Source organism: Camponotus vicinus, unplaced genomic scaffold (assembly GCF_025532165.1).
Source record: "Camponotus vicinus isolate PSW18456_S1 unplaced genomic scaffold, iyCamVici1.0 SCAF_7, whole genome shotgun sequence".
Taxonomy (NCBI): domain Eukaryota; kingdom Metazoa; phylum Arthropoda; class Insecta; order Hymenoptera; family Formicidae; genus Camponotus; species Camponotus vicinus.
Window position 1 is genome coordinate 7,293,959 of NW_028141979.1, and position 25,659 is coordinate 7,319,617.

The 25,659-nt window shown below is 30.5% G+C and overlaps 1 protein-coding gene and 1 long non-coding RNA gene across 5 annotated transcripts in view; one reads left to right on the forward strand and one right to left on the reverse strand.

The window, feature by feature from the left end:
- The first annotated feature begins 6,152 nt into the window (after positions 1-6,152).
- On the forward strand, positions 6,153-20,484 carry LOC145974384 (uncharacterized). Of its 2 annotated transcripts, XR_014439648.1 has the most exons (5): positions 6,153-6,269; positions 6,563-6,686; positions 7,109-7,295; positions 20,004-20,103; positions 20,182-20,484. It is a non-coding gene; the product is annotated as an uncharacterized LOC145974384 (long non-coding RNA). The 2 variants fall into 2 exon arrangements; XR_014439649.1 differs by lacking the exons at positions 6,153-6,269; positions 6,563-6,686 and adding an exon at positions 6,758-7,028.
- Nep2 (M13 family metallopeptidase neprilysin 2) overlaps positions 8,785-25,659 on the reverse strand; it is a 35,412-nt gene continuing 18,537 nt past the window's right edge. For 2 of the 3 annotated variants that reach the window (XM_083104188.1, XM_083104190.1), the window contains exons 2-10: positions 18,457-18,602; positions 15,241-15,375; positions 14,333-14,578; positions 13,958-14,169; positions 13,648-13,824; positions 12,929-13,423; positions 12,287-12,578; positions 11,483-11,733; positions 8,785-10,625 (exon numbers count right to left, since the gene is read on the reverse strand). In XM_083104188.1, the coding sequence (XP_082960314.1) occupies positions 10,287-10,625; positions 11,483-11,733; positions 12,287-12,578; positions 12,929-13,423; positions 13,648-13,824; positions 13,958-14,169; positions 14,333-14,578; positions 15,241-15,375; positions 18,457-18,602 (2,293 nt within the window). In that variant the 3' untranslated portion in view covers positions 8,785-10,286. The remainder of the gene's footprint in view (positions 10,626-11,482; positions 11,734-12,286; positions 12,579-12,928; positions 13,424-13,647; positions 13,825-13,957; positions 14,170-14,332; positions 14,579-15,240; positions 15,376-18,456; positions 18,603-25,659) is intronic. The other variant, XM_083104189.1, reaches the window with a different exon arrangement.

Genomic DNA, 25,659 nt, shown 5'->3' on the forward strand with positions numbered 1-25,659 from the left:
CAAAATGCAATCAATATTTAAAAAAATTATTATTGTGCGGAATTTCATATCCGGTGTGTAAAATAATAAGCAGATATAAACACGTGAGAAGATTTTATAAATTTTAAAATTACTTTTTAAATAGAAATTTTTATATATGATTTTTATAAAAATCTTTCTCTCTAATTTTCTCTTTAATTCCTTTAAATTATAAGAACGAATTATTGTGCGTACCATTTATAACAATTGATATACAAATAATAAATATTCACCATCAGGTTGCTTCGCCGATGCAAGATGCCTCTCCCAGGCCTCCTCCTCCTCTCACAATAGTTTATTGGTCTGTAACATACAAAGAAGATTCAAATTGTAGTCATTTAATTTTATATCCGACGCACATAAATAATAAGCAGATAAACAATTTTATAAATTTTGTAAAAAATTCTACTAATAAGTAATAATTTAATAATTCTATTAAAAGCTATTTGAACGTAGAAACTTTTAAATTACAGTCTTTATGTAAAAATTTCTCTCTTTCTCTTGTTTAAGTCATGTACATAAAAGATCAAATTACGCGATTAATTACTTAATTTAAATCGCGCGTACGCAATTAATAAATAATTATATATAAGCGATAATTTATTTACCATAGAGTTGCTTCACAGGTGCCTGATGCCTCTCCCAGGCCTCCTCCTCTTCTCATGTTGTTGACGCGCGATACTTTCAACGGCACTCCCGCACTCACGAGCGATATTTTTATATCGCTATTTCCGCTATTTTACACGCGATACTAAACGGCACTCCCGCACTAATTCGGTACGATTAAAAATTTGGTCGCGCGATGTATATATTTAATATATATATACTTGGTACGACACTCCCGGTTTCGGTACGAGCGAAAATCCCATTTCATTTCACGCGAATCAACTTCGAGCCAACAGGTCGGGATTGCAACGACACAACGAGCAAGGACTAAGCCCAAACCGGAAAGAAGACGAAACGATTGACGGAAATAGAGGAAAATGAAGTTCACCAGCTCTTTTTCGCGCATAATTATCCTATCTCGTATCGAACCTGGACTCGCTAAGCACGATTTCAGGTGCTCCGCCCGGACATATTATGCCTCTCGCGGTTGCTATATGCTACACCAGGCTAGTAGACGGCAAAAGAAGAAGATACCCACATTTTTTAAATGCTAACATTCAGCAATTTAGAAAATGGGGAGGCAACTCCTTTTACCGAGCGAAAATCGTGCCTAGGGGAATCCACTCGACTCCTCGACAGGGTTAACACACGCAGTGCGTGTGGCTGTAGACGAGCAAAGAGAAGGGACCCATTGACGACCATTCCGAGCAATCGATCGAGTTCTAACTAATTCAGGCCGAATCAATTGACGAAGCACGAAGCAAGAGTGTACGTTGCATAGCAACGTGTGCAAACTCGAAACATCCCAGTTAGTTGGCATCGGAAGTAGAGACTCGTGACAATAAATGAAATTGGGATTTTATATGAAAAGTCCAAAAGTTCCGCGAAAACGCGACGACGCGAGAATATTACAACGCGAAAACGCGGTAACGAAGCGCATGCCGTCCGCGGCACGTTGACGGCACCGACGACGCGAAAGGGTACTTAGCTTCCCATTCAGGCACCTTAAGATTTATCATAAATAGAAAAATTTAAGATAAACCCAAGGCACCATCCAAGTACTAAGCCCTCCCACCGCAACAAGGTGTACCCCATGGGAGGGTTATATTATATATAATTTTATATATAATATAATACATAATTTGAAATTTATTTTGTAATATAGTACATAAATTTAAATTCGCAAATATAAACGATAAATAAAAATATAAAGGATAAGAGAACATCTATTATACAAAGCAATGTTCAAAATAATTGATTTTAAACCTAATTATTGCGCGCAATTAATTTTTACATTTTTACTTTTAAATAGATATATTTTAATATTATAACTATAAGAAATTAATATTATAAACTGTGTAATTACAAAATAAATTATATTTCTTAGATTATAAACTTTTAAAAATATGATAAATAAAAAAATTTCTATTTTTTTACATATAAAATATTTAAATAAATATATTAATTTGAAATGTTTTATGAAACATAAGAGTATCTGAAAATATTAATTAATAAAAAATTTTATAAATGTTTTAATTATTTTAAAATAAAATGGAATATTTTTTATAAGTATATGTATTATATATGTTACAATTTAAAATTATTATTAAATCACAATCATAGAAATAAAAACGAAACGAGAAATATGTATATTTTGAATATATATATTATTGATAAATAATTTATATATTGTTGCGTCCGCGGAACGCGGTATATATCGAACGCGATATATATCGAACGCGATATATATCGAACGCGCGCGACACAATCGGCAAAATACATAGCATACGCTGACGCTCGTGCACTCGTAAATAATAACGCGATTTAAGGTGCACAAGAATTTTAATAAATCGCGAGTAACATACAAGAATTCAGAATAATCGTAAAACGGACCACAAATAGACGCGCGTCCGCACAACTTGACAGCTGGGCTTAGACTCTCTGACAGTTGTTGTTTATAACAATATCTTGACAACGCGCGCGAAAACGATCTTCTTTGAAAGAATTCAACGGGTGACGAATACATTCAGCGGGACGGGACGCGGGGACGCAACAAAATAATAAATAATAAATGTGATAAATTATTTATATTAATGACTTACATCATATCTTATTGATCCATCCACTTCCAAAACCTCCTTTTTTCTTTTGCTTCCTTCGCTCTTTCCTCGTGGCACTTTAATCCTCGTTGCACTTACACTTATTCACGAAAAGTTCCTCGTTGCACTTGCAATTGTGTTTAGAGAAAGAATTTGATAATATATGAAACGTCTCACATCACTACTTCACTGCTCAAGAGCCACTGAGCGAATGATCGTAAGTCAAGAACATTACCGCGGTACTGTTTATATCGCCAGGGTCGACTATGTAAAGAAAGAATTTGATAATATATGAAACGTCACTACTTTATTACTCTAGGTTACTGTGGGAATGATAATAAAGCCGTGTAACGTATTAACAATAGCGTGATACTGTTTACCAAGGTCGAACACGGTGTTATTGATAATTCTCTCGTTGCCGAAATATTTTCTGTAATATAAAATATTTGCGCGAGGAATATTAAATTATAGAAGTATTTTAATTTATTGATTAAGATTAATTAATTATTTATTAAATCATTCATCACTCATGAAGTATTTCGTTATGCTAATTATTTGCATCTATAATTCGATTGTTTTATATATATATTTTGTATACTCTCATAATCCAAATTATTTTTAGATTTTCAAGTAGAACGATAAAGTAACACGGATGAAATATATTTGTGACTCTAGGTATTGAAATAATAATTATTGTCCGTAAGGATCGCAACGATCGAAGCAATTATTTAACATTTTAGATTCCTATTATTTAATCGATTCTCGATTAAATTGTACATTGTTTAATTAACAAGGATTGTTAAAATTTAAGGTATTGGTCGAAATATAATTAATTCTAATATTGTTAATGAAATATAATAAGCATCAATGATCGAAAGTTCATAACATAATTAAGTCTCTTATCCCCTTTTATGTATATTTTGTTTCAATTTTTAATCACGGTAATGAATGATTGCGATTCGATAAAGATTTATAGTTGCGATACAGTTTCATGTCGTGAATTAATTTTTAATTAATTAATTTATATTAATATTTAAAGCAAATTATGTTTCGATACTAATCGTAATCGTGTTTAGTAAAAAAATTACAATACAATACGAAACGTTTCGCACCACTATCTTATTATTCGAGAGTCACCGTGCGAATGATGACAAAGCCGAAACATAGCGCGCTACTGTTTATATTTTATATTGTCAAAGTCGAACACAGTGTTATCAATAATTCGTTGCCAAAATATTTTATATATTATAAAATGTACATTAACGCGGAATATTAAATTAATGAAGTATTTTAATTATTAAATTAATGAAGTATTTTAATTTATTGATTAAAATTGATTATTTATTAAACAATTTATCCTTTCATTATGCTAATTATTTGCATCTATAATTCGATTGATTTACTTCGTGTTCTCTCACAATCCAAATTACATTTAGATTGTCAAGTAGAACGATAAAGTAACACGGATGAAATATATTTGTAACTCTAAATATTATAATAATTATTATTTTGTCCGTAAAAATCGCAACGATCGCAGTAATTATTTAATATTTTGGATTTCTATCATTTAATCGATTTTCCATTAAATTGTATATTATTTAATAACAAGGATTGAGAAAATTTAAAGCATTGGTCGAAATATAGTTAATTTTAATATTAAAGCTTTAACATAGCGCGCTACTGTTTATTTTTTGTATTGCCAAAGTCGAACACCGTGATATCGATAATTCGTTGCCGAAATATTTTATATATTATAAAATATACGCTAACGCGGAATATTAAATTATAGAAGTATTTTCATTAATTAATTAAAATTGATTATTTATTAAATAACTTATCACGGAACCTTTCGTTATGCTAATTATTTGAATTTATTCGATTATTTTATTTTTAAAGTCAAATTCTATAATATTTAGTTTTGCTTTTTAGAAGACTGACTTAAAGCGACCTAAATAAATAAATAAATAAATAAATAAAAAATAAATAAATGATGGTGAGAAGAAAAAGAACACACATAAATAAATAATAGCGTGGAAAGAGAGAACATACTAATATTTTTATAATATAATAAATAACATACTAATATTTTTATAATATAATAAATAACATACTAATATTGTTATAATATAATAAATTATTATTAATTAAATTATTTATATTTTTATTTATATTATTTATATTATCAGAAAGACATACAGGGTGAGTTTTAATGGTTGTGTCAATCTTTTTATCATACGGGAGATTACCGATCGCAATTTTAATAAATTGATTGATACATAGATGTCAGTTAATTGAATCGACCGTATCGAAGGCCGAAATATAATGTGTACAATTAAAGCAAGTTAAAAGCTGAAATTATGTAGTGTGGATTTATTATTATTATTAAAGCTACGCATTTATTATTATTATTATTATTATTATTATTATTATTAAATATATGTTATTATATTTATTATTATTATTATTATTATTTTACTGTGATCAAATTAGGGATTTATTATTATACATATTCGATATATTAAAGCGGAAGAAATACATATTTAAAAATTCAATTCAGATTTAACACTTCAACGTTTTATGTAAAACTTTATTTCAAATTCCGCATTTATTTTTATAATAAATTTTTATTGTTTTATATGCTAAAAATATGCAGCAAAAAATTTTCTTCCTTCTTAAAATAAAATTACGCAATTGTTTCATAAGAATGTATTTCTTGTGGAACAATTGCGTGATTTTATTTCAAGAAGGCAGAAATACTATATAGTTTTAGCGTATAACAATAATAAAAATTTTTATCATAAAAATAAATGCGGAATTTGAAATAAAGTTTTACATAAAACGTTAAAGTGTTAAATTTGAACTGAATTTTTAAATATGTATTCTTACTGCTTTAATATATTAAATATGTATACGTAGCTTTAATAATAATAATAATAATAATAATGATAATAATAATAATAGTAATAATAATAATAAATATAATAATATATATATTTAATAATAATAGCAATAATAATAATAATAATAATAAGTGCGTAGCTTTAACAATAATAATAAATCCATACTACATAATTTCAGCTTTTAACTTGCTTTAATTGTATACATTATATTTCGGCCTTCGATACGGTCGATCCAATTAACTGACATCTATGTATCGATCAATTTATTAAAATTGCGATCGGTAATCTCCCGCATGATAAAAAGATTGACACAACCATTAAAACTCACCCTGTATATTATTTTCAAAATAATGATTGTTATACTCTGGTGCTACCGGCATAGCACGGAACAAAACCAGAAATTGTGCACATTATATATTACCCTCTGAGAACATTCATGGACATTGGCTTTGTAGTTCATGTCCACGTTTTCAATGTCCATAGAGGGAGTATCGCTTTCAGGGATCACCTAAAAACAGGCCATGACATCTCTCAGTCTTCTCTCTGGTAAAAGCGAGCCGTGGTATCTCTCATTCTTCTTCTTTGCATTCGGACGGCTTCTGTTTGATTGCGCAGGATTGCGTTTAATAAAGCATCGTCATGTGAGGTATGTAATTTTGAAAATGATCTGATATTACAGAAAAGAATTTATTTACGAGTCATCTTCAATGATACCTCGATGCGCGCGAAGCGATAGCCAGGCCGCGCATGCGCGGTTATCAATTTTATTGTTGCGTCGTTCAAAGGTGATCTGCGCTTCTCTTCGCGTTGAATAAAATCATACAAGACGCTTATAAAAAGATATATTCTCCGTGAGATCGGTAATCGGATTATCGGTAACACTATCGATTTTTAGAATAATCTGTCGCACAATATTATTATAATAAACTCTCTTTACAGGTTTCAATTTATGGATGGACGCAAAGTTATCGGCGCGTTTTTCAGACTCGTTTACGACGTGTGAAGTGAACATCGAAGTATCGAATATAATTTCGAAGGACAGTGCAACAATAAGTGTGTGATGGTAAGCGATTTTTAAAGACAATATGTTTTAATAATCGTCGATGTTAACAATGTTTTTCACTTTTCGAGTCAGTCGCATTGTGTAGATATTCGCTCATCGTTATTAGTTCTCGGACGAATTGGCAATTTTGTAATGAATAGTTGAACATCTGACTTAATTAAGACTAAATATAAAGAATATCATCATTTTTATCTCTTGTTTGTGATAACATTTTCGATTCTTTTCGAACCAACAGCCACGATGCGTGAATATATCTAGATATACCCGAGTGAAAAGTGTCGAATCTAAAAGCGAGGGCATTATTGGCGCCCTCTAACCCGTTTCGTAACAACTCGGACACTGGTGCGAAGTTATGTTTAAAAATATAAAAGAAGCGTCGAGAATTCAGTGATCGATTAACTAAAAGTGCGCGAAATTTTCAGGGACTTTCAGTGTAATTATGGTGTAATTTGCGTCGTGATAAGCCGGACACTAGCAGCACGTCATCCTCGCTGAAAGGTACAAGTTATAATCACGAAGCATCACTCATTATCCCATCGTCTGATGTGCATCGTGGACGCAGACGTTGGACCGGACGATCATTTTAATACAATTAAGTAATAGTTTAAGGTAAGTGATAGCGATAAGTATTTATTTATATTCTTTCGCATTGTGCGTGCACAACGAATTGCAAAATTGCGTGCGTAAAATTTCACTAATGGTATATTTTGGAAAAAAATAATACGGATATTTTTTTGGAAAGTGCTTAAAATACAGTTTGGTATTTATTTATGAGATATTTTTGTATTAAACTTTCACATATATTCAACAAACATCTTATTTTATAAAAATATACATATATATATATATATATATATATATATATATATATATATGTATATATGTATATGTATATATACACATTTTTTATATTTTTTTTACTTAAATTAAATTTTATTGTATTTTATGGCTTAAATGGCCATCATAATAAATATTTGAAACTGGAAAATGCATCTACATAGGAAGAAATATAACGCAAATAAAAATATTATACGCAACGCACGCGGATGCAAAAAGTAATATACTGGAAAGCAATCGCGGTTCAGTCGATTGCAGTTAAATATATATGGTTAATACTTATTAATAGATTGCTCTATTGTAATTGTAAGTACTTCGAAACGGTAACTACGACTAATAATTACTCGAAGGGGTATATAATAAACAAAATGTAAAATTTCTCGCATTAAAGTTTACAATTACAATGCTGATACCACATACAAATATACAATATACAAGTGTAGTTTGTAAAAATGTAGTTTGTAAAAATCAGGGATCAATATTTGTGTTTAATTATTTAAAAATGACATATAAATTTTGTTAATATTATTTTGCATTGTAATGTAAAATATTTCCGCAAATTATATTCTAAGAATAAAATTGCGGAGAACAAGAGTTTGGTCTTAACTTTTAATTACAAGCTTAATTTGTTTTAGAAAATTAATTTGTTGTTCGTAACATGAGTTCTACATTTTGTCTAAAATAACTTATTTACTTTATTATTAAAGATATGACATACGTTATCGGTAATAAAATTAGTCAAATATTGCTAAAATGCGCGTATTTAACCTTTTAAGATTTCAATTTTTTTTCGATAAAACATTTTTTTCTGCGTTTTTTTATTTAAATAAAGAAAAGATACCAACTGATGCAGATCTTATTGTTAGACGACTTATTTCTTAGCAATTCAGTACTATTACTTTATCAGAACTGATATAGACTTGATTAAAAGCATATAACTTAGCTTTTTTTTTCAAAAGTCAATTTTTCAGATTTTAATTTCCATTCCATTAAAAAGATTATTTGCTAAAAAATTTGAAATAATATTAGGAAAATTATAATAAATCTGATAAAAAGTCATTTTCAGTAAATATTTGTGAATATAAATTTTTATTTTAAATTTTCAGCTAAAGATTTTCTCTATAGAGGTCAAAATAGTATGTGGGTATCTTTTTTTGGTATCTTTCCTCTACATGTATCAAAAAATGATCATTTTTTTAAAAGAAGTGAATTTTTAGGAAAAATAGAGCTCGTTGAATATTTGACTCACTGAAAGAAAATGTGACTTTTTTTTATATATTTAGTTTAGTAAAATATTTCTTATAAATTCACGAATATATTGAAAATATAAATGTATTAAAAAAGAATCCATTTTCTATAATTTGACTTGCTTTTTAATTTGACTAGCACGTCTAATTCTTACGAGAAATGCTGTCAAAGATGTAAAAAGTAATTATTTTGGCACTCTTTTATCCACGAAATCTCCGAGAGAACAAATATTCGAATATGTGTTACGTAATTGAAAGTCGAAACCTATAACATAACTAGAACTTTGAGAAATCGTGTATATCGCATTATGTTTTTTTGTGAAAGCGCTTTATATTGTCGCAAATGCATATTTATTATTTTGCAATTTCTTTATAATTGCTACTCTATAATACTACTAAATAATACTTTACGTAAAATAGTTATGAAAAATTATCCGAGTTTTATTAAAATTTAAAAAAATGTGTAACAAGTTTATTCTAAATTCTTTTCAAATATTGATTTTACAGATCATTCTTGTACAATATATACTACTACTATTCATCTATATGTCAACAGAATATTTTAAAATTTAATCTATTTATTAGAAAGCAAGCCTTAACAAAATTATTAACAATAAGAAACGAAAAGTGTTTTCTTAATGGATCTGTCAATGATATTTTTTGCGATATACAAACTATAAAAATTTTTAATAAAAAAATAAAAGAATGGAATATGTTTGATAATTTAATTAGTCTCGCTCCGCGAGTTATATTCCATCACATGGAATTTCAAATTTTTAACATTATCGTTGTAATACAGAAATTCTATGTCTTATTACATCAAAGACAGTTAGACGAATATAACTTCATACAAGTAGAGTTAATTAACTTTCAAATCCATCATATATTCCATTTTTTTCTCTATTTACATACGCGCATATGACACGTATTTCTTACTTATTATAAAAATTGTTTACCAAAAATGATTCATAATATCTATATCCTGCGCGTTTAAAAACGTACATTGCATCAATTCTTTATGAATTTCATGAAGAATGCTTTCTTACAGATTTTTGCATATTTCATGCTAGATATTGCGGAATATCAGTTCTCGCCTTCAAATATTATCGCTGATAAAATATTCTCTGCTACGATGAGATGTTTTGTAGGATGCTAGAAGAAGTCAGATTACTTCCATATCCTCAAATACGATTCATTTGCGTTCATTAACCCTAAAAGCGACAGTGTAAAAGTTCCAAATTCGCTAAAATCTTACAATGAAAAAAAAAACCAATAATTATTTTACGAATACGATACAATTTAACGTTTGAGCATCGAAATAATCAATATTACTGTGGCTTTAAAAACAGGAAAAATGGAGAAAGGGAACGTCATGCACATTTGAAAATACATCTCTCTTTCATAAAGCCACCGAATTGCTTGTTTCCAGGAAGCATTTGGAATTACAGCTTATAGGGTTAAAAACGATCGCAACATTATAACGAAGCCAACCGTTTCTTGCTGACATCTTTGAGATCTACCATACGGAGCACTTCTTCTTGGGATTCATCTTAGATCCGACCGGGCAATTAAAATCGCGCGAGAATTCCTCCATGTTCGACAATGGTCCCCGTACGCGAAATTCGCCGGGGCTGTGGAATCCCGTCGTGATACGTAGCTTCATCGCTTCCGGACGGTATTTGCTGCACCAAGTGTTGGCGGCGCTTATCCAGAACATCTGTTCCGGGCTGTACGGCAGGCCCGGCAACGTCTGTTCCGGCTTGTTTCGTTTTACCCATTCCTTGTACGCGTAATACGCCTCTTTTATGCCGCCGTTATCGGCGATGTTCTCACCCTGGGTATTTATTCCGTTCACCTGCAAAAGTATAAATTTTTTTTAGAATGATATAATCAAGTTTTTTTCACTTAGGCGCAATATTACAATATAAAATATTTTTATATTGCATTTAAGAATATGATTCTCTTTTTTTAAAGCGTTAATCATTAATTTATTCCGTCATGTATAAAAAATTACAGAATCGGCTTTATATTCGTCGCATTCACTTATACCGCAAAATGAATAATTCCTCAATCATGCTGATAAATATCTATTGGCATTAATTTTTTTATAACGAACAAATATATTTTTATTATATATATTTCTTTTATATAAAATGTGACAAAAATATATTTTTTACGATCCACTATATTTTTTAGATAATTATTTTTCTTTTTCCGCGGATTTAGAAAAAGATATTTTATGCGAGTATTAAATATTTTACTTGAAAATGATTTCGCTGAAAAAGTTTACTTATCATCGCACATAAATGTTCTATTACAACATTTACACGGTATATCGCGACATACAATGAATAGAGATTAACTTGAATGGTGATTAATTTTGCAACGGTAGCGTTTTTGCTTATATATCAAGTGCGGCGGAAATAGCAGCAAATAGAATAACAAAAGATGTTATGACAATTGCGTCCAGTATCATCAGAGAATGTTTCATTAAAGAAATAGAAACGACGGGTATATGCGAAAGAATTTATGTAACACGAATATGAATCTCTTCCTTTATGAATCTCATATTTTTTCGATATCTCTTTGAAGACAATTAGAATCTCTGCATCAAAAATGTAGAATAGACAATACATAAAAAAATATAAAATTTAGCAAATATAATTAAGAATATAAATGTAGGAAAAAGCGAACATATAAGATTTGTCTTACGTTCATTCCGATGTCCTTCACAGTATAATTTCCATACTGGTAAATTATACATTCGGCTCTCTTGAGATAGTGCTCCTTTGTCTCCGGCTCCCACCAATCTACGAGATTACCTTCCTTATTGAACTGTCTGCCTTGATCGTCGAAGCCGTGGGTAATCTCATGGCCAATAACAAAGCCGATAGCGCCGTAGTTCATGTATCGCGGCCGATCATTACTGAAGAATGTGCCTTGCAAGATACCCGCAGGGAATTCTAGGAAAAAAAATTGCGAGAAAATTATTTGACACTTGACAAATAATGATTGCAGCATTAATTTGCATGTTATTTTATAATAATTTCTCTTCTTAAGGTTAAAACGCTAGCGACTTAATCTAAAAAAATAATAATAATTCAAAATACATAAATTTTTCTGTTAGATTCTTAAATGAGAAATATTTTTATATTTTAATTGTAGAGTTTCATATTTTGCATAGAAATTTTTTATTTTTCATTCGAAAACATAAATATAAAATTTAATGAAAACGATTGCATTTTTGAAGGAACTTAAAAAATTAAAATTGTGCCTTAAAGATTTAAAATTTGCTTTCAATGCTTGAAATGAAAGATTTTTAAAAAAATTATTGACTTTATGAATATTAAGGTCAGCATAATGTAAATATACTTTTTCAACTGTTGTTTAAATTAATTTTTGTTTTTTTTTAACTTTATAAAAATCTTCTAAAAATTTATATAAATTATTATTAATGATATATACACTTGATATTTATTTACTGATATAAATTTGAAATTATTTTTAAATACTTACGAATACTATTCTCGATCGATGAGTAGAATGCATTGACAACAGCCGGCCTTCCATGAGTAATCCATTCCGTTTTATTCACCGGCTTTCTCAGTCTACCGAATGAGAAATTCGTTCCGAAGATGGTCAGATTCAAAATGCTTCCTAAATAATCAGCAGAATTTAATTCTAGTCCGTCGTAAAACTCGTCAAGCTTTTTATCGTCCAGCAACTCATCTGGATAAGCAATATGTGATGTCATATCAGCTGCTTTTTCTAAGGCGTTTGCTCTGGTCTTCTCATCCATCCAATCCACCTACAAATGCGCGCAATTTCATTAAAAATTTAAAACGGATAGAATTACAATATCAAAGTATTTCTGAAATTAATATTTCTGACAAATTGTTTCTTTCTTGAATAGCAAAGGAAATATAGATAAAAACCGTCACTCTCTAGATTTTAATTCATTAGTAAATAGGTGTATGTTAAGATTCTCGCGTGTGTGTATTTTGTGCGATTCAATTTATAGATAAAAGAAAACTAAAGGAGAGACTTCTTCGTCTTCCAGATTTCAATTTCTAGATAAATGAACGTCAAAAGAATCAATCTCAAGATTTCCATCTCTCATACTTGCGATTTCGCAGGAATTTGATTTGATTTTCTCACCTTCTTCAGAATCTTCGTGAATTCCTCTCTGATATCGCCGACCATTTCGAGAGCGGTCTTCTTCGCGTCCTCCTTAAAGTACTTTCTCACGTACATCGAACCGACGCTGATCGCCATACTTCCAGAAACAATTTCCACGCACTCTTTCCACCTCGGTTCCCTCTCTGTCTTGCCGTTTAATTCTAGCGTATACTTCAGCTGCCTTTTTCGGATATCGTCCGTTAAATAGCTGACCGACGCGGCGGCTGCCCTCCAAAACATATAATTCGCTTGTATCCTCTTGGGCGTCTTGCTGATCAGCTGTTCAAAGCCTTTTACATAGCTGGGCACGTTCACGATAACTATCTCGTCCCGACTTAGTTGCGCTTGTGGCGCAAGGATTGTGTTGAAGTATTCCCACCATGGTATGCTAGGATAAGCCGCGGATAGCTCGTTCACAGTCATGGGGTTATAGAGAAGAGTTACGTTGCGTCGTTTTTCATTAGGTAGCGAGATCTGTGTACATATTTAGTCGATTAATATCGCAACATTAGTCTCAATTGATGTTTACATTGATTAGTAAAATAATTAATTTAGAAAGTTTTGCAAGTTTCGAAAGATCTCTTTTATTTTTGTCAAATAAAGAGATTGAAATTTGAGAAATTATTGAATTTTGTTTTAAATATTTTTGTATCAAGTGGTTGCATTTACAAGTTTTAAATTCTTGGAGGGTGACTTACATTAGCGAGCTTGATTTCGAATTCGAGCGACTCCTTCAATTCCTTTTGGGCTCGATCCGGATTAGCTCCAAGGATCACAGCAATGTCCACCATGTATTTGTAATATGCTTGAACGATTTTCTCGTCGAAGCCTTTCGACAAATATTCACGCGACAAACCAAGAGCTGCTTGATCAAGCTAAAAATAATCAACTTACATTGAGCATGAATTTATCGTTGTAAATTCTATATATTTGGAACTTGGAACAATTATGGCTTTCGTTTCGCTTGTTTTAAGTCTCGTCTTTTGTTGCAAATTGTTACGTGCTTACGTCGATCAGGCGTCTCGAGTTGTTCTTCAAGTCGACACTGACGCCGAAATCGATGAAGTAGTCAACGGAATAGCCCAATCTGCGAAATCTGTAGACGGCATCTTTCCAAGTGAAGTCACCCTCATTCCATCGCTCGGCATCTAAAACTGGCCAGCCACCAAGTTTCCTAAGATTGTCCAACAACGGACGCAAGCCTCGCTCCTCGATAGCGGCTGTAAGAATAAATAAATTTCAGAAAAAAATAAAAAAGAGAAATAAAACTATTATTTACTTAACAAATAGCTATTGATTTCGTAAATCTTATAAGACTCGTATTATAATTTTATTATTTTTAAAAATAAGTCTAGTGATTTACATAAAGAAAGTCATGTTTACTTTTGTTCATGCAAGCCTTATAGAAGTCTTTGGCAAGTCTAAATGGTCTCGGTTCGTTTGGAGGACTTTCCTCCTCGATGCTAGTCCGTAATTGTTCCAAGAGAGCGTCGGCGATGATGGAGAACGTATTTACGCTGGTTTTGTCATCAGGAATGACGGTGGAATCAAGAAAACCGCCGCAGGTGAACTTGTAAAAGTCATCGCACGGCTCCACGTTGCGATCCATATTTTTCAGTATCTGTGAGGCTGTATCGTGCACAAGTTAGTACAACTCGATATTAGACAAAGATTTTCAGCATTCGCGTGTGGTGAGATTTATCTTATAATCGAATGTCCCGAAGTTTTTGTTTTGTTGGAATATTTTTGAATAATAAATAATTTGTAGAGATAAACAAATATTTTTTGTATTTGCAAAATTTTTATTATTAATTTTAATTATTATGTGAAATAAATTAAATTAAATTAAATTAAATTATTTATTATGAGAAATAATTTAATTTTTAATTATTATGAAATAAACATTATTAAAGAGGAAAATATCAAAATTATCGAATACTTTTTAAATATTTAACATTTTATGACATAGATTCAAAGAATATGATATACTTCAATGCTGATGTGAATATATATGATTTGATTTGTATGTTTCTAAATTTTATTCAAAATTATAAAATCTTTATTGAAAAAAAATAAAAAAATATTTACTATAAATTTATTTAAATTTTATTTTTATTTTTTAAAATTAATTAATATACGAAACAGATACAGTTTAATATACCTTAATCTTTTTTCTAACAAGATGTATTAAAATCTACAATTTTATATTATGATATTTAACTTTAATCTATAAATATTTATATCTATAAATAAATAGAAAATTCAAGTTCTGCCATATATTTTTCACTAACCTGTGGTAACGCATCCAGTTGTTAAGCATATATCGTCGCATTCCGAGCTTTTCTGTATGATATGGACGCTGCTCGATGTTTCCGAGCCGCTTAACGCTTCGGCTGTGGACGGTAGCATCTCTGTATTAACAGGATCTGTTCTCGTGCGGATGCAGGTGCGGTTGCGGGTGCGAAAAAAAATGCGTAATAGCGACAAATTAGTGGATGGGTGAAGCATCGAGTTATATACAACAAGCTGTGATAAAACTTTGCACAGAGAATAAAATTTAATATCTTTCTTCTCGCGAGCGATCAATATGAATTATGCTGTGTATATGTGATTAAGAGAACTATCAGTTCTATTTTTCTGTCAAAAATGCAGAATTTTCCGGAAAATAACATAATGCATTTAAAAAACAGAGATATATTCTACGTTGATAAAATTCGATTGATTATGTTTATTAATAATTATATAATAAATAATAAGCAATTATATAACAATATGAAATATAATGTTAGACGAAAACTAATCTTAAAGAATATTTTTGCAAAATATATATTTCTTGAATTTAAATCACGAGAGCTCGTATTTTATATAATAAATAATCCATTTGATCATTTTCTATTTTTTCTTTAAAACACTTGAACAAAATATCAATTTATAAATATTTGTAAAAATTTATTTTTACAAATTAATATTTATAAATTAAAGTTAATCGGCAATAATCGTATTTTTATATCGCGGTTTCCTCTCGAACGCGTTCACGCAAAACGTTGCACGCTGCTTTACCTATTATTATTCCTTGAATTGCGTATGTAATCACTAAGTACTCACGTAGGGAAAGGCAACATTTCAACATCAAACTACCGCGCGCTGACTAAGTTTTATATCCCGTTGACTTTTTTAAATACATAATTTCCGGAAATATCTTGCGGGGATGCGTCAGTCGACGAAATGAAATATTAGTTCGCATTGTAAACTGCGTGATTATGCGTGTAACCGCTTATTACATCGGTGTAAACACACGTGGCGGGTGAATAACTCTCAAAACAATGTTTGCCCCGTTTGATATCAAAACGCGTCAGAGTCGACCTTTCGTTGACGTCATTTTGAATCATATGTCATGAATGATGTTGCTCTTTCTTTTAGAAAACTCTAACTCCCTCTTGAATCTTTTTAAAATGTGTGTAGTCTTTTCAGCAAAAATTTTGCATTGAAAACATTGTCGCGAATCTTGCGCGAATTAAAATAATATACTTTAACTTTATTTTCATCGAATTTTTATTCTAATAATATTTTAATTTGTTTTCGCGATAAGTTTTTTAAATATAAATTATTTCTCTTAGAGAGAGAAGCAAAATATATATAAATTGTTTAACTTAAAGAATAATAATTCATATTTGTTATTACATATATTTATAAAAAAACTTTTTAAATTAAATTTATGCATACATCATTCTTTGCATGGAAAATTTAGAAATTATGAAATGCCTTTTTAACTAAATTTCAATCATTTTTTTTTTAATTTATATATTTGACCGATTTTTCGTTAACAATGGCGAAATAAAATATAAATACTGATAAATAAATAATAAGAACTTTTATAATTCTGAAATATATTATATTTATAACGTCATATTGTTTTCTTAATTCATTTAATGAGCTGATAAAACACTTTTGATACAAAACATATTTAAAAATGCCGATCTATAAATAAAATTTACGACAACGATGCAATTTCGCGTTCCTTATTTTCTCACAGTTAAAACTTTTTACGACACATACCGTTATCAAACGGCTTCGATCATAAACGTAATCGCCGCTTGTCGCATTGAACCATTAAAAAGTGCATCCTACTTTTCTTTCTCTTTCTATCTTCGAGATATGAAAGAAAAACGCGGTGTATAAACGTCCATCTCGATAATACGTCTAACAATAATTAAAATGGTGATTAAAAGCGTATGATTTATATAAATACTATTAAAATTTTCACTCAACATCTTCCTGAACACATGAAAATAAATTTAGCCTCTTTTAATATATATATATATATATATGTATATATACACTATAAAATGTTTTAATATACATAAACTTTGCGCTCTTTTTCCGTACAATAGCAACTTTTTCAGATCATAAATAAATAATCTATCGTTTGCAAAAAAACCAAATAACATAGAATTAAAATTATATACTATTTAAATGCATTAGAAAAAATTATATTGGAAATTTTTTCCAACAGATATTGCCATTTCTAAATCATTGATGTGTGTCGCAAGGTACATTTATTGCATGGAAGATTTATAAGATATAGTATCTAACATTTTTTTACTGTGTCTGTATAAGCCATTGCAGAAGTTTATCGCTGCCATGTCGCAGAGAATTATAGCTTGCTCCTATGCCACTAGCAATTTCATTCCAGGCATTAATGATTAATGTAATTGGATGATGTTAAGTAACGTCTTTGTCGCAACGCGGGACCAACGCACCTCTTGAGATGCCGATGCATGATAGTTCGTTGTTGTACGCGCAGGATCGGGTTTATAAATTGCACTTGGCTTAGATAGAAAGAAGGAAATGAGATCTTCTTCGAGAAATTTTCAGATGTTATGAAAGTCTCATTATTGGACGAAAATGAGAAGTTATTACATTTTTTGTTTTCTGTCGAAATTATATCGAGATTCATCTTAAAAGCAAAATAATAGTTTCATAGTCTCGAGATAGATTCCTGTACATATTGTAGAAATGCCACGATGACAGGCATTCATAAATGAAGGAGAATAGATGCAAGATCCAATCAAGAGAGATTGTGATTTCATTCTAAAATTATTTTATTTTATTTACGTTAAATTTATTTAAATTTTATTTTATTTACGTTAAATATACTAGAACGTTAAAGATTTGGAATCATCTAAATTTTGTGCATGTTTTTTTAATCTTTAAACTCATTAAAAATAATAAAGATATTTATATTCAATTTTCGATGGCTTGCTGTATGCATTCCAAGCGTACAACAAAACCAACATTGAGTTTCTAAATCAATATTGGGATAAAAAATCTAGGCAATTCATTCAAAGGCATGTATGTGTGCGAGGTTTTAACACGACAAAATCTCGAAAGGAAACTACATATATGAGTTTTATTTCCACGCTTCTCGAATGACATTGCACTTATGACATGCATGCGCGAGCGGCTCGTGTTACATTGTGGGTCGCTGTAAAAGTGAATGCTCTTACCTGGTATGGATGTAGTGTTGCATGTCGTGTTGGACGCCAAAATTCCGAGCGCTACGGCCAAAGCGATGCACAAGAGAAACCCGGAAACGGCTATCACCGTTAATCCGCGTTCCAAACCGGACCGTCTCTTCCACCATGTCGGATTTCTACAATAAAAATAAAACGATTTCTGCAATAATAATAAAATAAAATGAAAGAGAGAAAAGAAGTATAATCGAAATTAAATTATATGAGAAACGTGAGCAATTATGAAAACATTTTAAAAATATTCCTGTGAAAATTACACTCAATTTATTTATTTATTTGTATAATAATTTCGTGCTCTCTCTTTTCTTTGTAATATGCTTTGCGATATTGTTTTGCATTTATAAAAATTAGATTCATTTATAGTATATTATTCGCAATCGCGCTTTGTATGTTAAAGAGAGAAAGGATTTATTTCTCGTATTCCATAAACTCAACAAACAAGTCTCTAACGATGTAAATATCTGCATATTATCATAGTCGCATACAAAGTATTCTTGTGATTTAATTATTTATTTAAATTACGTGATTTTTAAGAACTGTTTTCTTCTATCATAACAAAAGAATTCTCTGCTTCAATCTTTATAATTAATGAAGGATATTCTTCTTTGATTTGGTACGAAATTATATATTGATCTTTGTACATATATATCCTATACCTAGATAATATACTACTCTATCAAATGCATCACCATATATTTACGTACATCATAAAAAAAATATATGTTTATGCAAGGAATATCATTAAAAAAATATTCGTTTATGCAAGAGATATCTACAAATCATCGTCATTTCCACGCGATATAAAAACGACGAGGTATAAATATTAACAATTTTTTTTTTATTATTGGATAATTGCAAGTATTCTGTGCGCCGTGTGCATGCGCGTAAACATATTCATTCCTCTTCTTCTTGATTGATTTTGATCTTCGTGTTATTACATAGCGTGAACGAAATATCGTGCAGTAAAACGTTTCTCGGGTCACCGTTCATGGCACGTGTACCATTAAGGGCATCGGAATTTATATGGATTGCTTTTCTTCGCCGACGAGAGTATTGCCGTCTTTTCGCGGCGAGCGAAAGGCGAACCGCGAACCCCGAGATTTTTATCTTCATACCAAGCCGCACGCCATTTCTGCGTTTTATTTTTACGATCATCTCGCGCGAGAGAGATCGCGCGGCGCATTAAATTCCTCGCGTAATCGCTCAGCGAGACTTCGCCGAGAGATGATGGGAAATGTAGACGTTGGAATCGTATGCAAAACCAGAAGTGAATACGCGAACATTTTTTAAATTTTTCCAAAATGACTCCCAAGAATCCTGAGTTGAAATTTTGTTTCCATTTTCAATCCCTATTTTTTTACGTTTAATTGGGTTCTTCAATCAAACACATGGTCACGTTCGACAGCGCTGTTAGTGAAGTGTCATTTCACGGACAATAGGGTTATTTTGAATCACCCTGTATATATATGTATATATAGTAAATTTTGTAAATTTAGAATTAATTTATATATTAACTTCAGAAGAAAAGCGCAGAAGAAGTCCCAGACTAAGGGAGGCCAAAAAAACCGCATTGGATAAAAAAGAAAGGGTTTTTAGCAATCTTCGAGGAAATAATACAAGGTATTATATTTATTATTACTATTATTACTATTATTACTATTATTATAATTGACAAGTTTTATTAATTTTTATGTTTAGCCAGGATAGCCATTTAAAACAAGAAAATAAAACAACTGAAGGAAAAGATTCCAAAAAAGAAAAAGGCCAGGATCCTGGGGATTTTAGTATATACTAGAGATCCCTCTAGTATATACTAAAATCCCCACTGTACCAAATAGCAGTGGCGGATGGACCTTAAGATAGGGCCAGGGCAGGCCTCCAGAGAAAGATAGGGATGTATGAAGAATTTTATTTACATAAAAATTGTATTATATAAGTTTTTATTTTATTTAAATAGACGGTAAAAATCAGTTTTTCACTTAAAGATTTGAAAAAGGAGCTTTCAGCAAAACTATAGATTAAATTTATAATTTTAAGATAGGGTAATTTGATTGCTTAAAGTATTAAACTAAATATTAAATTGAATATTGAGATCTAAAAGGAGGAAAATTTCGACTCGGGAATGCTAATTTTACTCTTCTGTTTTTTCTTATATCGCAATAAGATAGATTGCAGGATGCATGATTCGCCGATGATGTAATGACAATTAATTAGAATCGATTTGTGTCTTGATTACTGGAAACTGTATAATTCATCATTCTTATTTTTCTATCATACAATGCGGAACCATGATTTGCTGCGTTGCTTTGCTATTTCATTGTGGTTTTAATTCCTCTTAGATCATGATTGAAATCGCGATTGTACAAAAAAATCGTCAATTCGTAAGAGGAGAACTGGTGATCAAAAGAAGCAATTATCAACCGTATTTATACAAAAAATAATCAATATGTAATAATACAGTTGTTGACTTTTGTCGAGTTTTTATTTCGTGAGACAAATATGCGATAATTCTTCCCCCCATTCTTCGTATGCACAAATGCATCGAATGCCAGATACTTATACTAATAGAGAAACGCATAATAGAGATCATGGCTCGTGTAATGCAACGAGTGTATTGACCTCATTGAGGCGCGGCGACATCAGACACTTACTCCGAGGGGTCCTCCATCGCGTAATGTGTAATATCGGAGTCAATGCCACGCATTTGCATCTGACGTTTGTAACCTTGACTCTGACAGCACGGGTTTCAACATTACATACCTCGCGATATATTTATACGATTAAGACAGACAAACCGAGATTTTCATGTATTATATTTGCGCATAATTTTTTGCGAATTTTGTGCAATTAAATTCCTTTTCCGTGAAAAATATTGGCATGTTAAAGAGGGAAGATATCAAAATCAAAGTGTTTCCTGAAACGATATTTTACTCTTATTACATTTTATTTTAAAAACATTTTTTATATACTTTGTCCTGTATTGTTTATTGCATACATCTTGAAAATTCAATATGTAATTCAATTTTAAATTCATTCGATCGAATACAGTTTTGCTAAAACTTTTATTACCGTAAATGCATTTATTTACGGCACAATTTGAATTTTTACATATACGAAATATATTTTATATTCATCAATAGTCGTGTTTTATAGATAACATGAATGAGATAAATATATATTATTTCATTCATATTATTTTAAATATGTTCATCAAAAAATTTGTACTCGTGATTCTTGAAGCTCGAAGAATTTTCTTCTAGATATCTTTAACAAATTAAATAATTCGTATATGATGATTATAATAAAACATTTTATGTTATTTATAGATTTCTATATCTGTTCTATATATCTGCACCAATTTTGATACTTTTCCTTTCCTTGTTTTTTTTCCTGATCGATTAAAATCGAACGAAAAGAATGAAGAGATCGATAATTTCTTCGTTATCGTGCTTTACTGTTCGTTATTACATATTCATGTCAGTCCTTCGAGATAACTGCGCATCGAAGTATCAACGATATAGCGAAAGGCCGTGGAAAACGGATAGGATATGATTATCCTCCGATTTTGCGGTATTTACCTCCCGGGATCGGTGAGAGATTGCGGTCTATATTCCATATTTGTCGCACCACTAACCAAGCAATCAAGCCGCATCGTCGGATCGAGATGGAATGATCGACGTAATTGATGTATATAGATCATATCTATATCATGAGCAAAATCCTAGTAAAACATTATAGCCTATCTCGCGGCAAGTTTAACAAACCTGTATAATTTATTCAATCGCAATTGTTGATAAAAAAATCGCAGTATAAATATTTGATACTTTTCGATCGATATTATATTTGGCTCGAATGATTAATGTATATTTTCCGATTGATATAGCATATATTAAAAAGCATGTCATGATATTCCAAAATATTGCTTCGTACTCCAACTCATCCTTGAATTAAAAAAAATATTTATGTTTAAAAAAAATAATATATATTTTATAGAACGATGAGTTTCGATTTCAAAGACCTTGTAAGATAAAAGTGATAATCGATAGGTAAAATGTGTAAGGCATTATGATATAAGGTATAATTATTTCCCCAGACACGTGCGAACACGTGCATTTTTTCGAACGATATCACCTGACGAAATAAACGAACGTGCGAATAAGCGCATTTTTAGCGATCTCGTGATAAATTTTTACTCACTCCGAATAAGAAGTACCGTTGATCCCTTAAATTATATAAAATTTCAAATTATATAAGATTATCGTAAGATTATTATAAGACTTTCTATCCCTCGATTTCGCACTTTTATATGAATGAAAAAAAGATTCTAGATATCTATTAGATAAAGAGATCTATTTTATATTTCTTTATCGATTATTATCTTTCGAAATAAAACTTCTAAAAAATAATTTCGTGAAATGTAATTTTATCTATAGATATAATGTTAACTGTACATAATGTTTTTTATCTTTTAAAAAAAATATATATAAAAATTTTCTTTCAAGATTACTCTTCTTGGAGCGATCGTTTCTATTGTGTTCGCGTTGCCAATCGATCTCCTAGTCTGTTGTCCTTGGGAAAACGATTCGCGTGATACAAGTGTTATCGGGAACACGCCGTTGTCCTCCATTGAGCGTGCTGTAGGTACGTTTGTTGCAAAGTGCGTTTCGACAGAGTAACGCGACCGCGAAACTGTGTCGTGTGGGTTCAACAGAAAGGCGAGGCGCAAACTGCGTAATGAAGAAACGCATGAGCGAATAGAGCGGTATCGCCTTCACGTACTCTGACCTGGCGCCTCTTAATCGCCTCTTCCTGACCTTCTTCCTTGTATACGTGTAGGGCATATCATACATTGCTATTCTGTTAAAAACAGGACATCAAGATATCTAGAAATCCGAGTGAATGATAGGCAACATCAACGTGTGAACTGGTTATTGTATATTTATTTCTCTAATCGTATACATTATTTTTTTTCTTTTAGAAATAGGGACGTGATATTGCTCTAGATATTACTCCGATATTAGCTAATGGTAGGATTGGCTAGGATTAACGGTCGATACCTTTTAATAATAAATCGCTGTAATTTTCTGAGATGATTTTCTCTTTTGGAGATATTTGTAGAGCGATTAGATCTATTTCATGATTGCGTTAATGAAAAAGAAGAATAAAGTACATTTGCATTATTATGTGTGTTGTAGATCGATATTTTTTATTGACAAGCTATTACTTAAGAGATTATTGATTATATTCAAATTATTGTCTCTGTGATATTCTTATAATTTCTTTCAGTTTTAAATCTTATGTAATTGTTCATTTTATTACTTTAACGAACGTATTTTCGACATCGTGACTTTGTTCTTTATGATTCGTTTGAAATTAGTCATAACTATTTTCGCAGTTCGTTCATCTTTTCACACGTGTGTTTCATTTCTTGGCTCCGTTCGCATTCGCGACATCGCATAATTTCTCGTGGGTAGCCCTCATGATGGTAAATTTTCCAATTCTCGTAAATTACACGATAATACACTAGACTCAACAATGTATTATAATGCATGCGATAACCAATCGCCAGAGAGTCGTTCGTTAGATATACATAAAGGAACGTAACTCCTTTTTTCTTATGCGCACGGTAGGAAATAGAGCGCAATATATTCTAAAATTTTTGATAAGACTAATTGCTACATTTTAAATAATTATCATAATTTAGAATATAATATGGAAAGAAGTTACATAAGTATATATAGAATTTATTATTGCTTATTAAGAACAAAACTTTCCGAATCAAATAAAAATACATAGATGTAAATAATGAAATAATTAAAAATTATAAGAAAACAATCATATAAAAGAAAAAATGCTATATGTCTCTAGAAAATATTTTTATATAAATCTATTCGTAAATATTTAAAAACAAAAACTTCTCTAGTATATCATTTATATAGATTTATATAACTTTTTCAGAATAAAAAAAGAAATATCACGCGTAATTATGTAAGTAAAAAGTAAGCAGTTGAAAAAATTCTACATTTGAAATATTGATTAATATTATTTTCGAAAAAAAATATCGCGAAAATGAGAGATGTTAATAAACCTAAAAATGATGTCTCTCTGTATATATGATCCGTGCAAATATTTTTAACGGGATAGTAGGTGAGGTGTCCTTTTGACAGGCGAGAAGTGTACATCGTTTGAGCTTTCGCGTGTTTTCAATATTCCCGTTGTACGACAACGAGGTCAGCCAGGGGCCACTTTGTGGACACGGAATAACGATGACGATAGTGACGATAACTATGACAACGTAACAGTAAATTTTCACTTTGGAGAAGATTGCGTGAGGAAACTGAAGTCGAGCTTTTTATTCGCAATTTTGTACCCAATTATCGAATTATAACAATTGGCGTGCAGATTAGCGCATAGCTCTTCCGTCTTTCAACCGACCTTTGCAAATTCGCGTGAAACTGCAAGCTGAAAGAGGAAGATCTCCTTTAAGTCGATTTAAATTAATTTCGATTCTCGCTCGCGCGCGTTGCTGACAATATTATGGACGATTCTCTAGACACGCGAATCACACATTCGAAATATCAATTTGATTGCGAATTATATTTTGCGTCATTTGAACACTTTGAAAGCTCTAAATTTTTTTAAATTATTATGATGTCCATAGTTGATGTACGCTCGAAAAATTATTATCTATTTTAGATTTTTGGTTTACACTAATAATACATAACATATTACTGTAAGTTATTCTAACATATATTTTTCTCCAAAATCTTGATAGAATTATTTTTAATTATTATCAAAACCAGGCAAAAAAATGTAATTATATTTAAATAAATATAAATTTGATAAAATTAATGAAAACAGTCGAACCACTGTGTTCTTTCTTTTTCTTTTTAATTTAATTTAATTTAATTTAATTTGTTAATTTATTAAATTATTCCGTTAAATCTGCTTATGAGTTTAAATTCGAGTCTTCATCTTCTGTAAATATTTTGATATATTCGTAGATACGTAAAATAGGGGTAAAATAATTCGATTGTTTTGTAAAGACGTAGTTTCTATAAAAAAATGACACGCGATGTACGAATTAACATTTTTCCAAAATGTTAATAAAATAATCGGTTATTACACAAGAAAGAAATTTAAATATAAACTTTCGTTATGTAACTTCGATTGCAC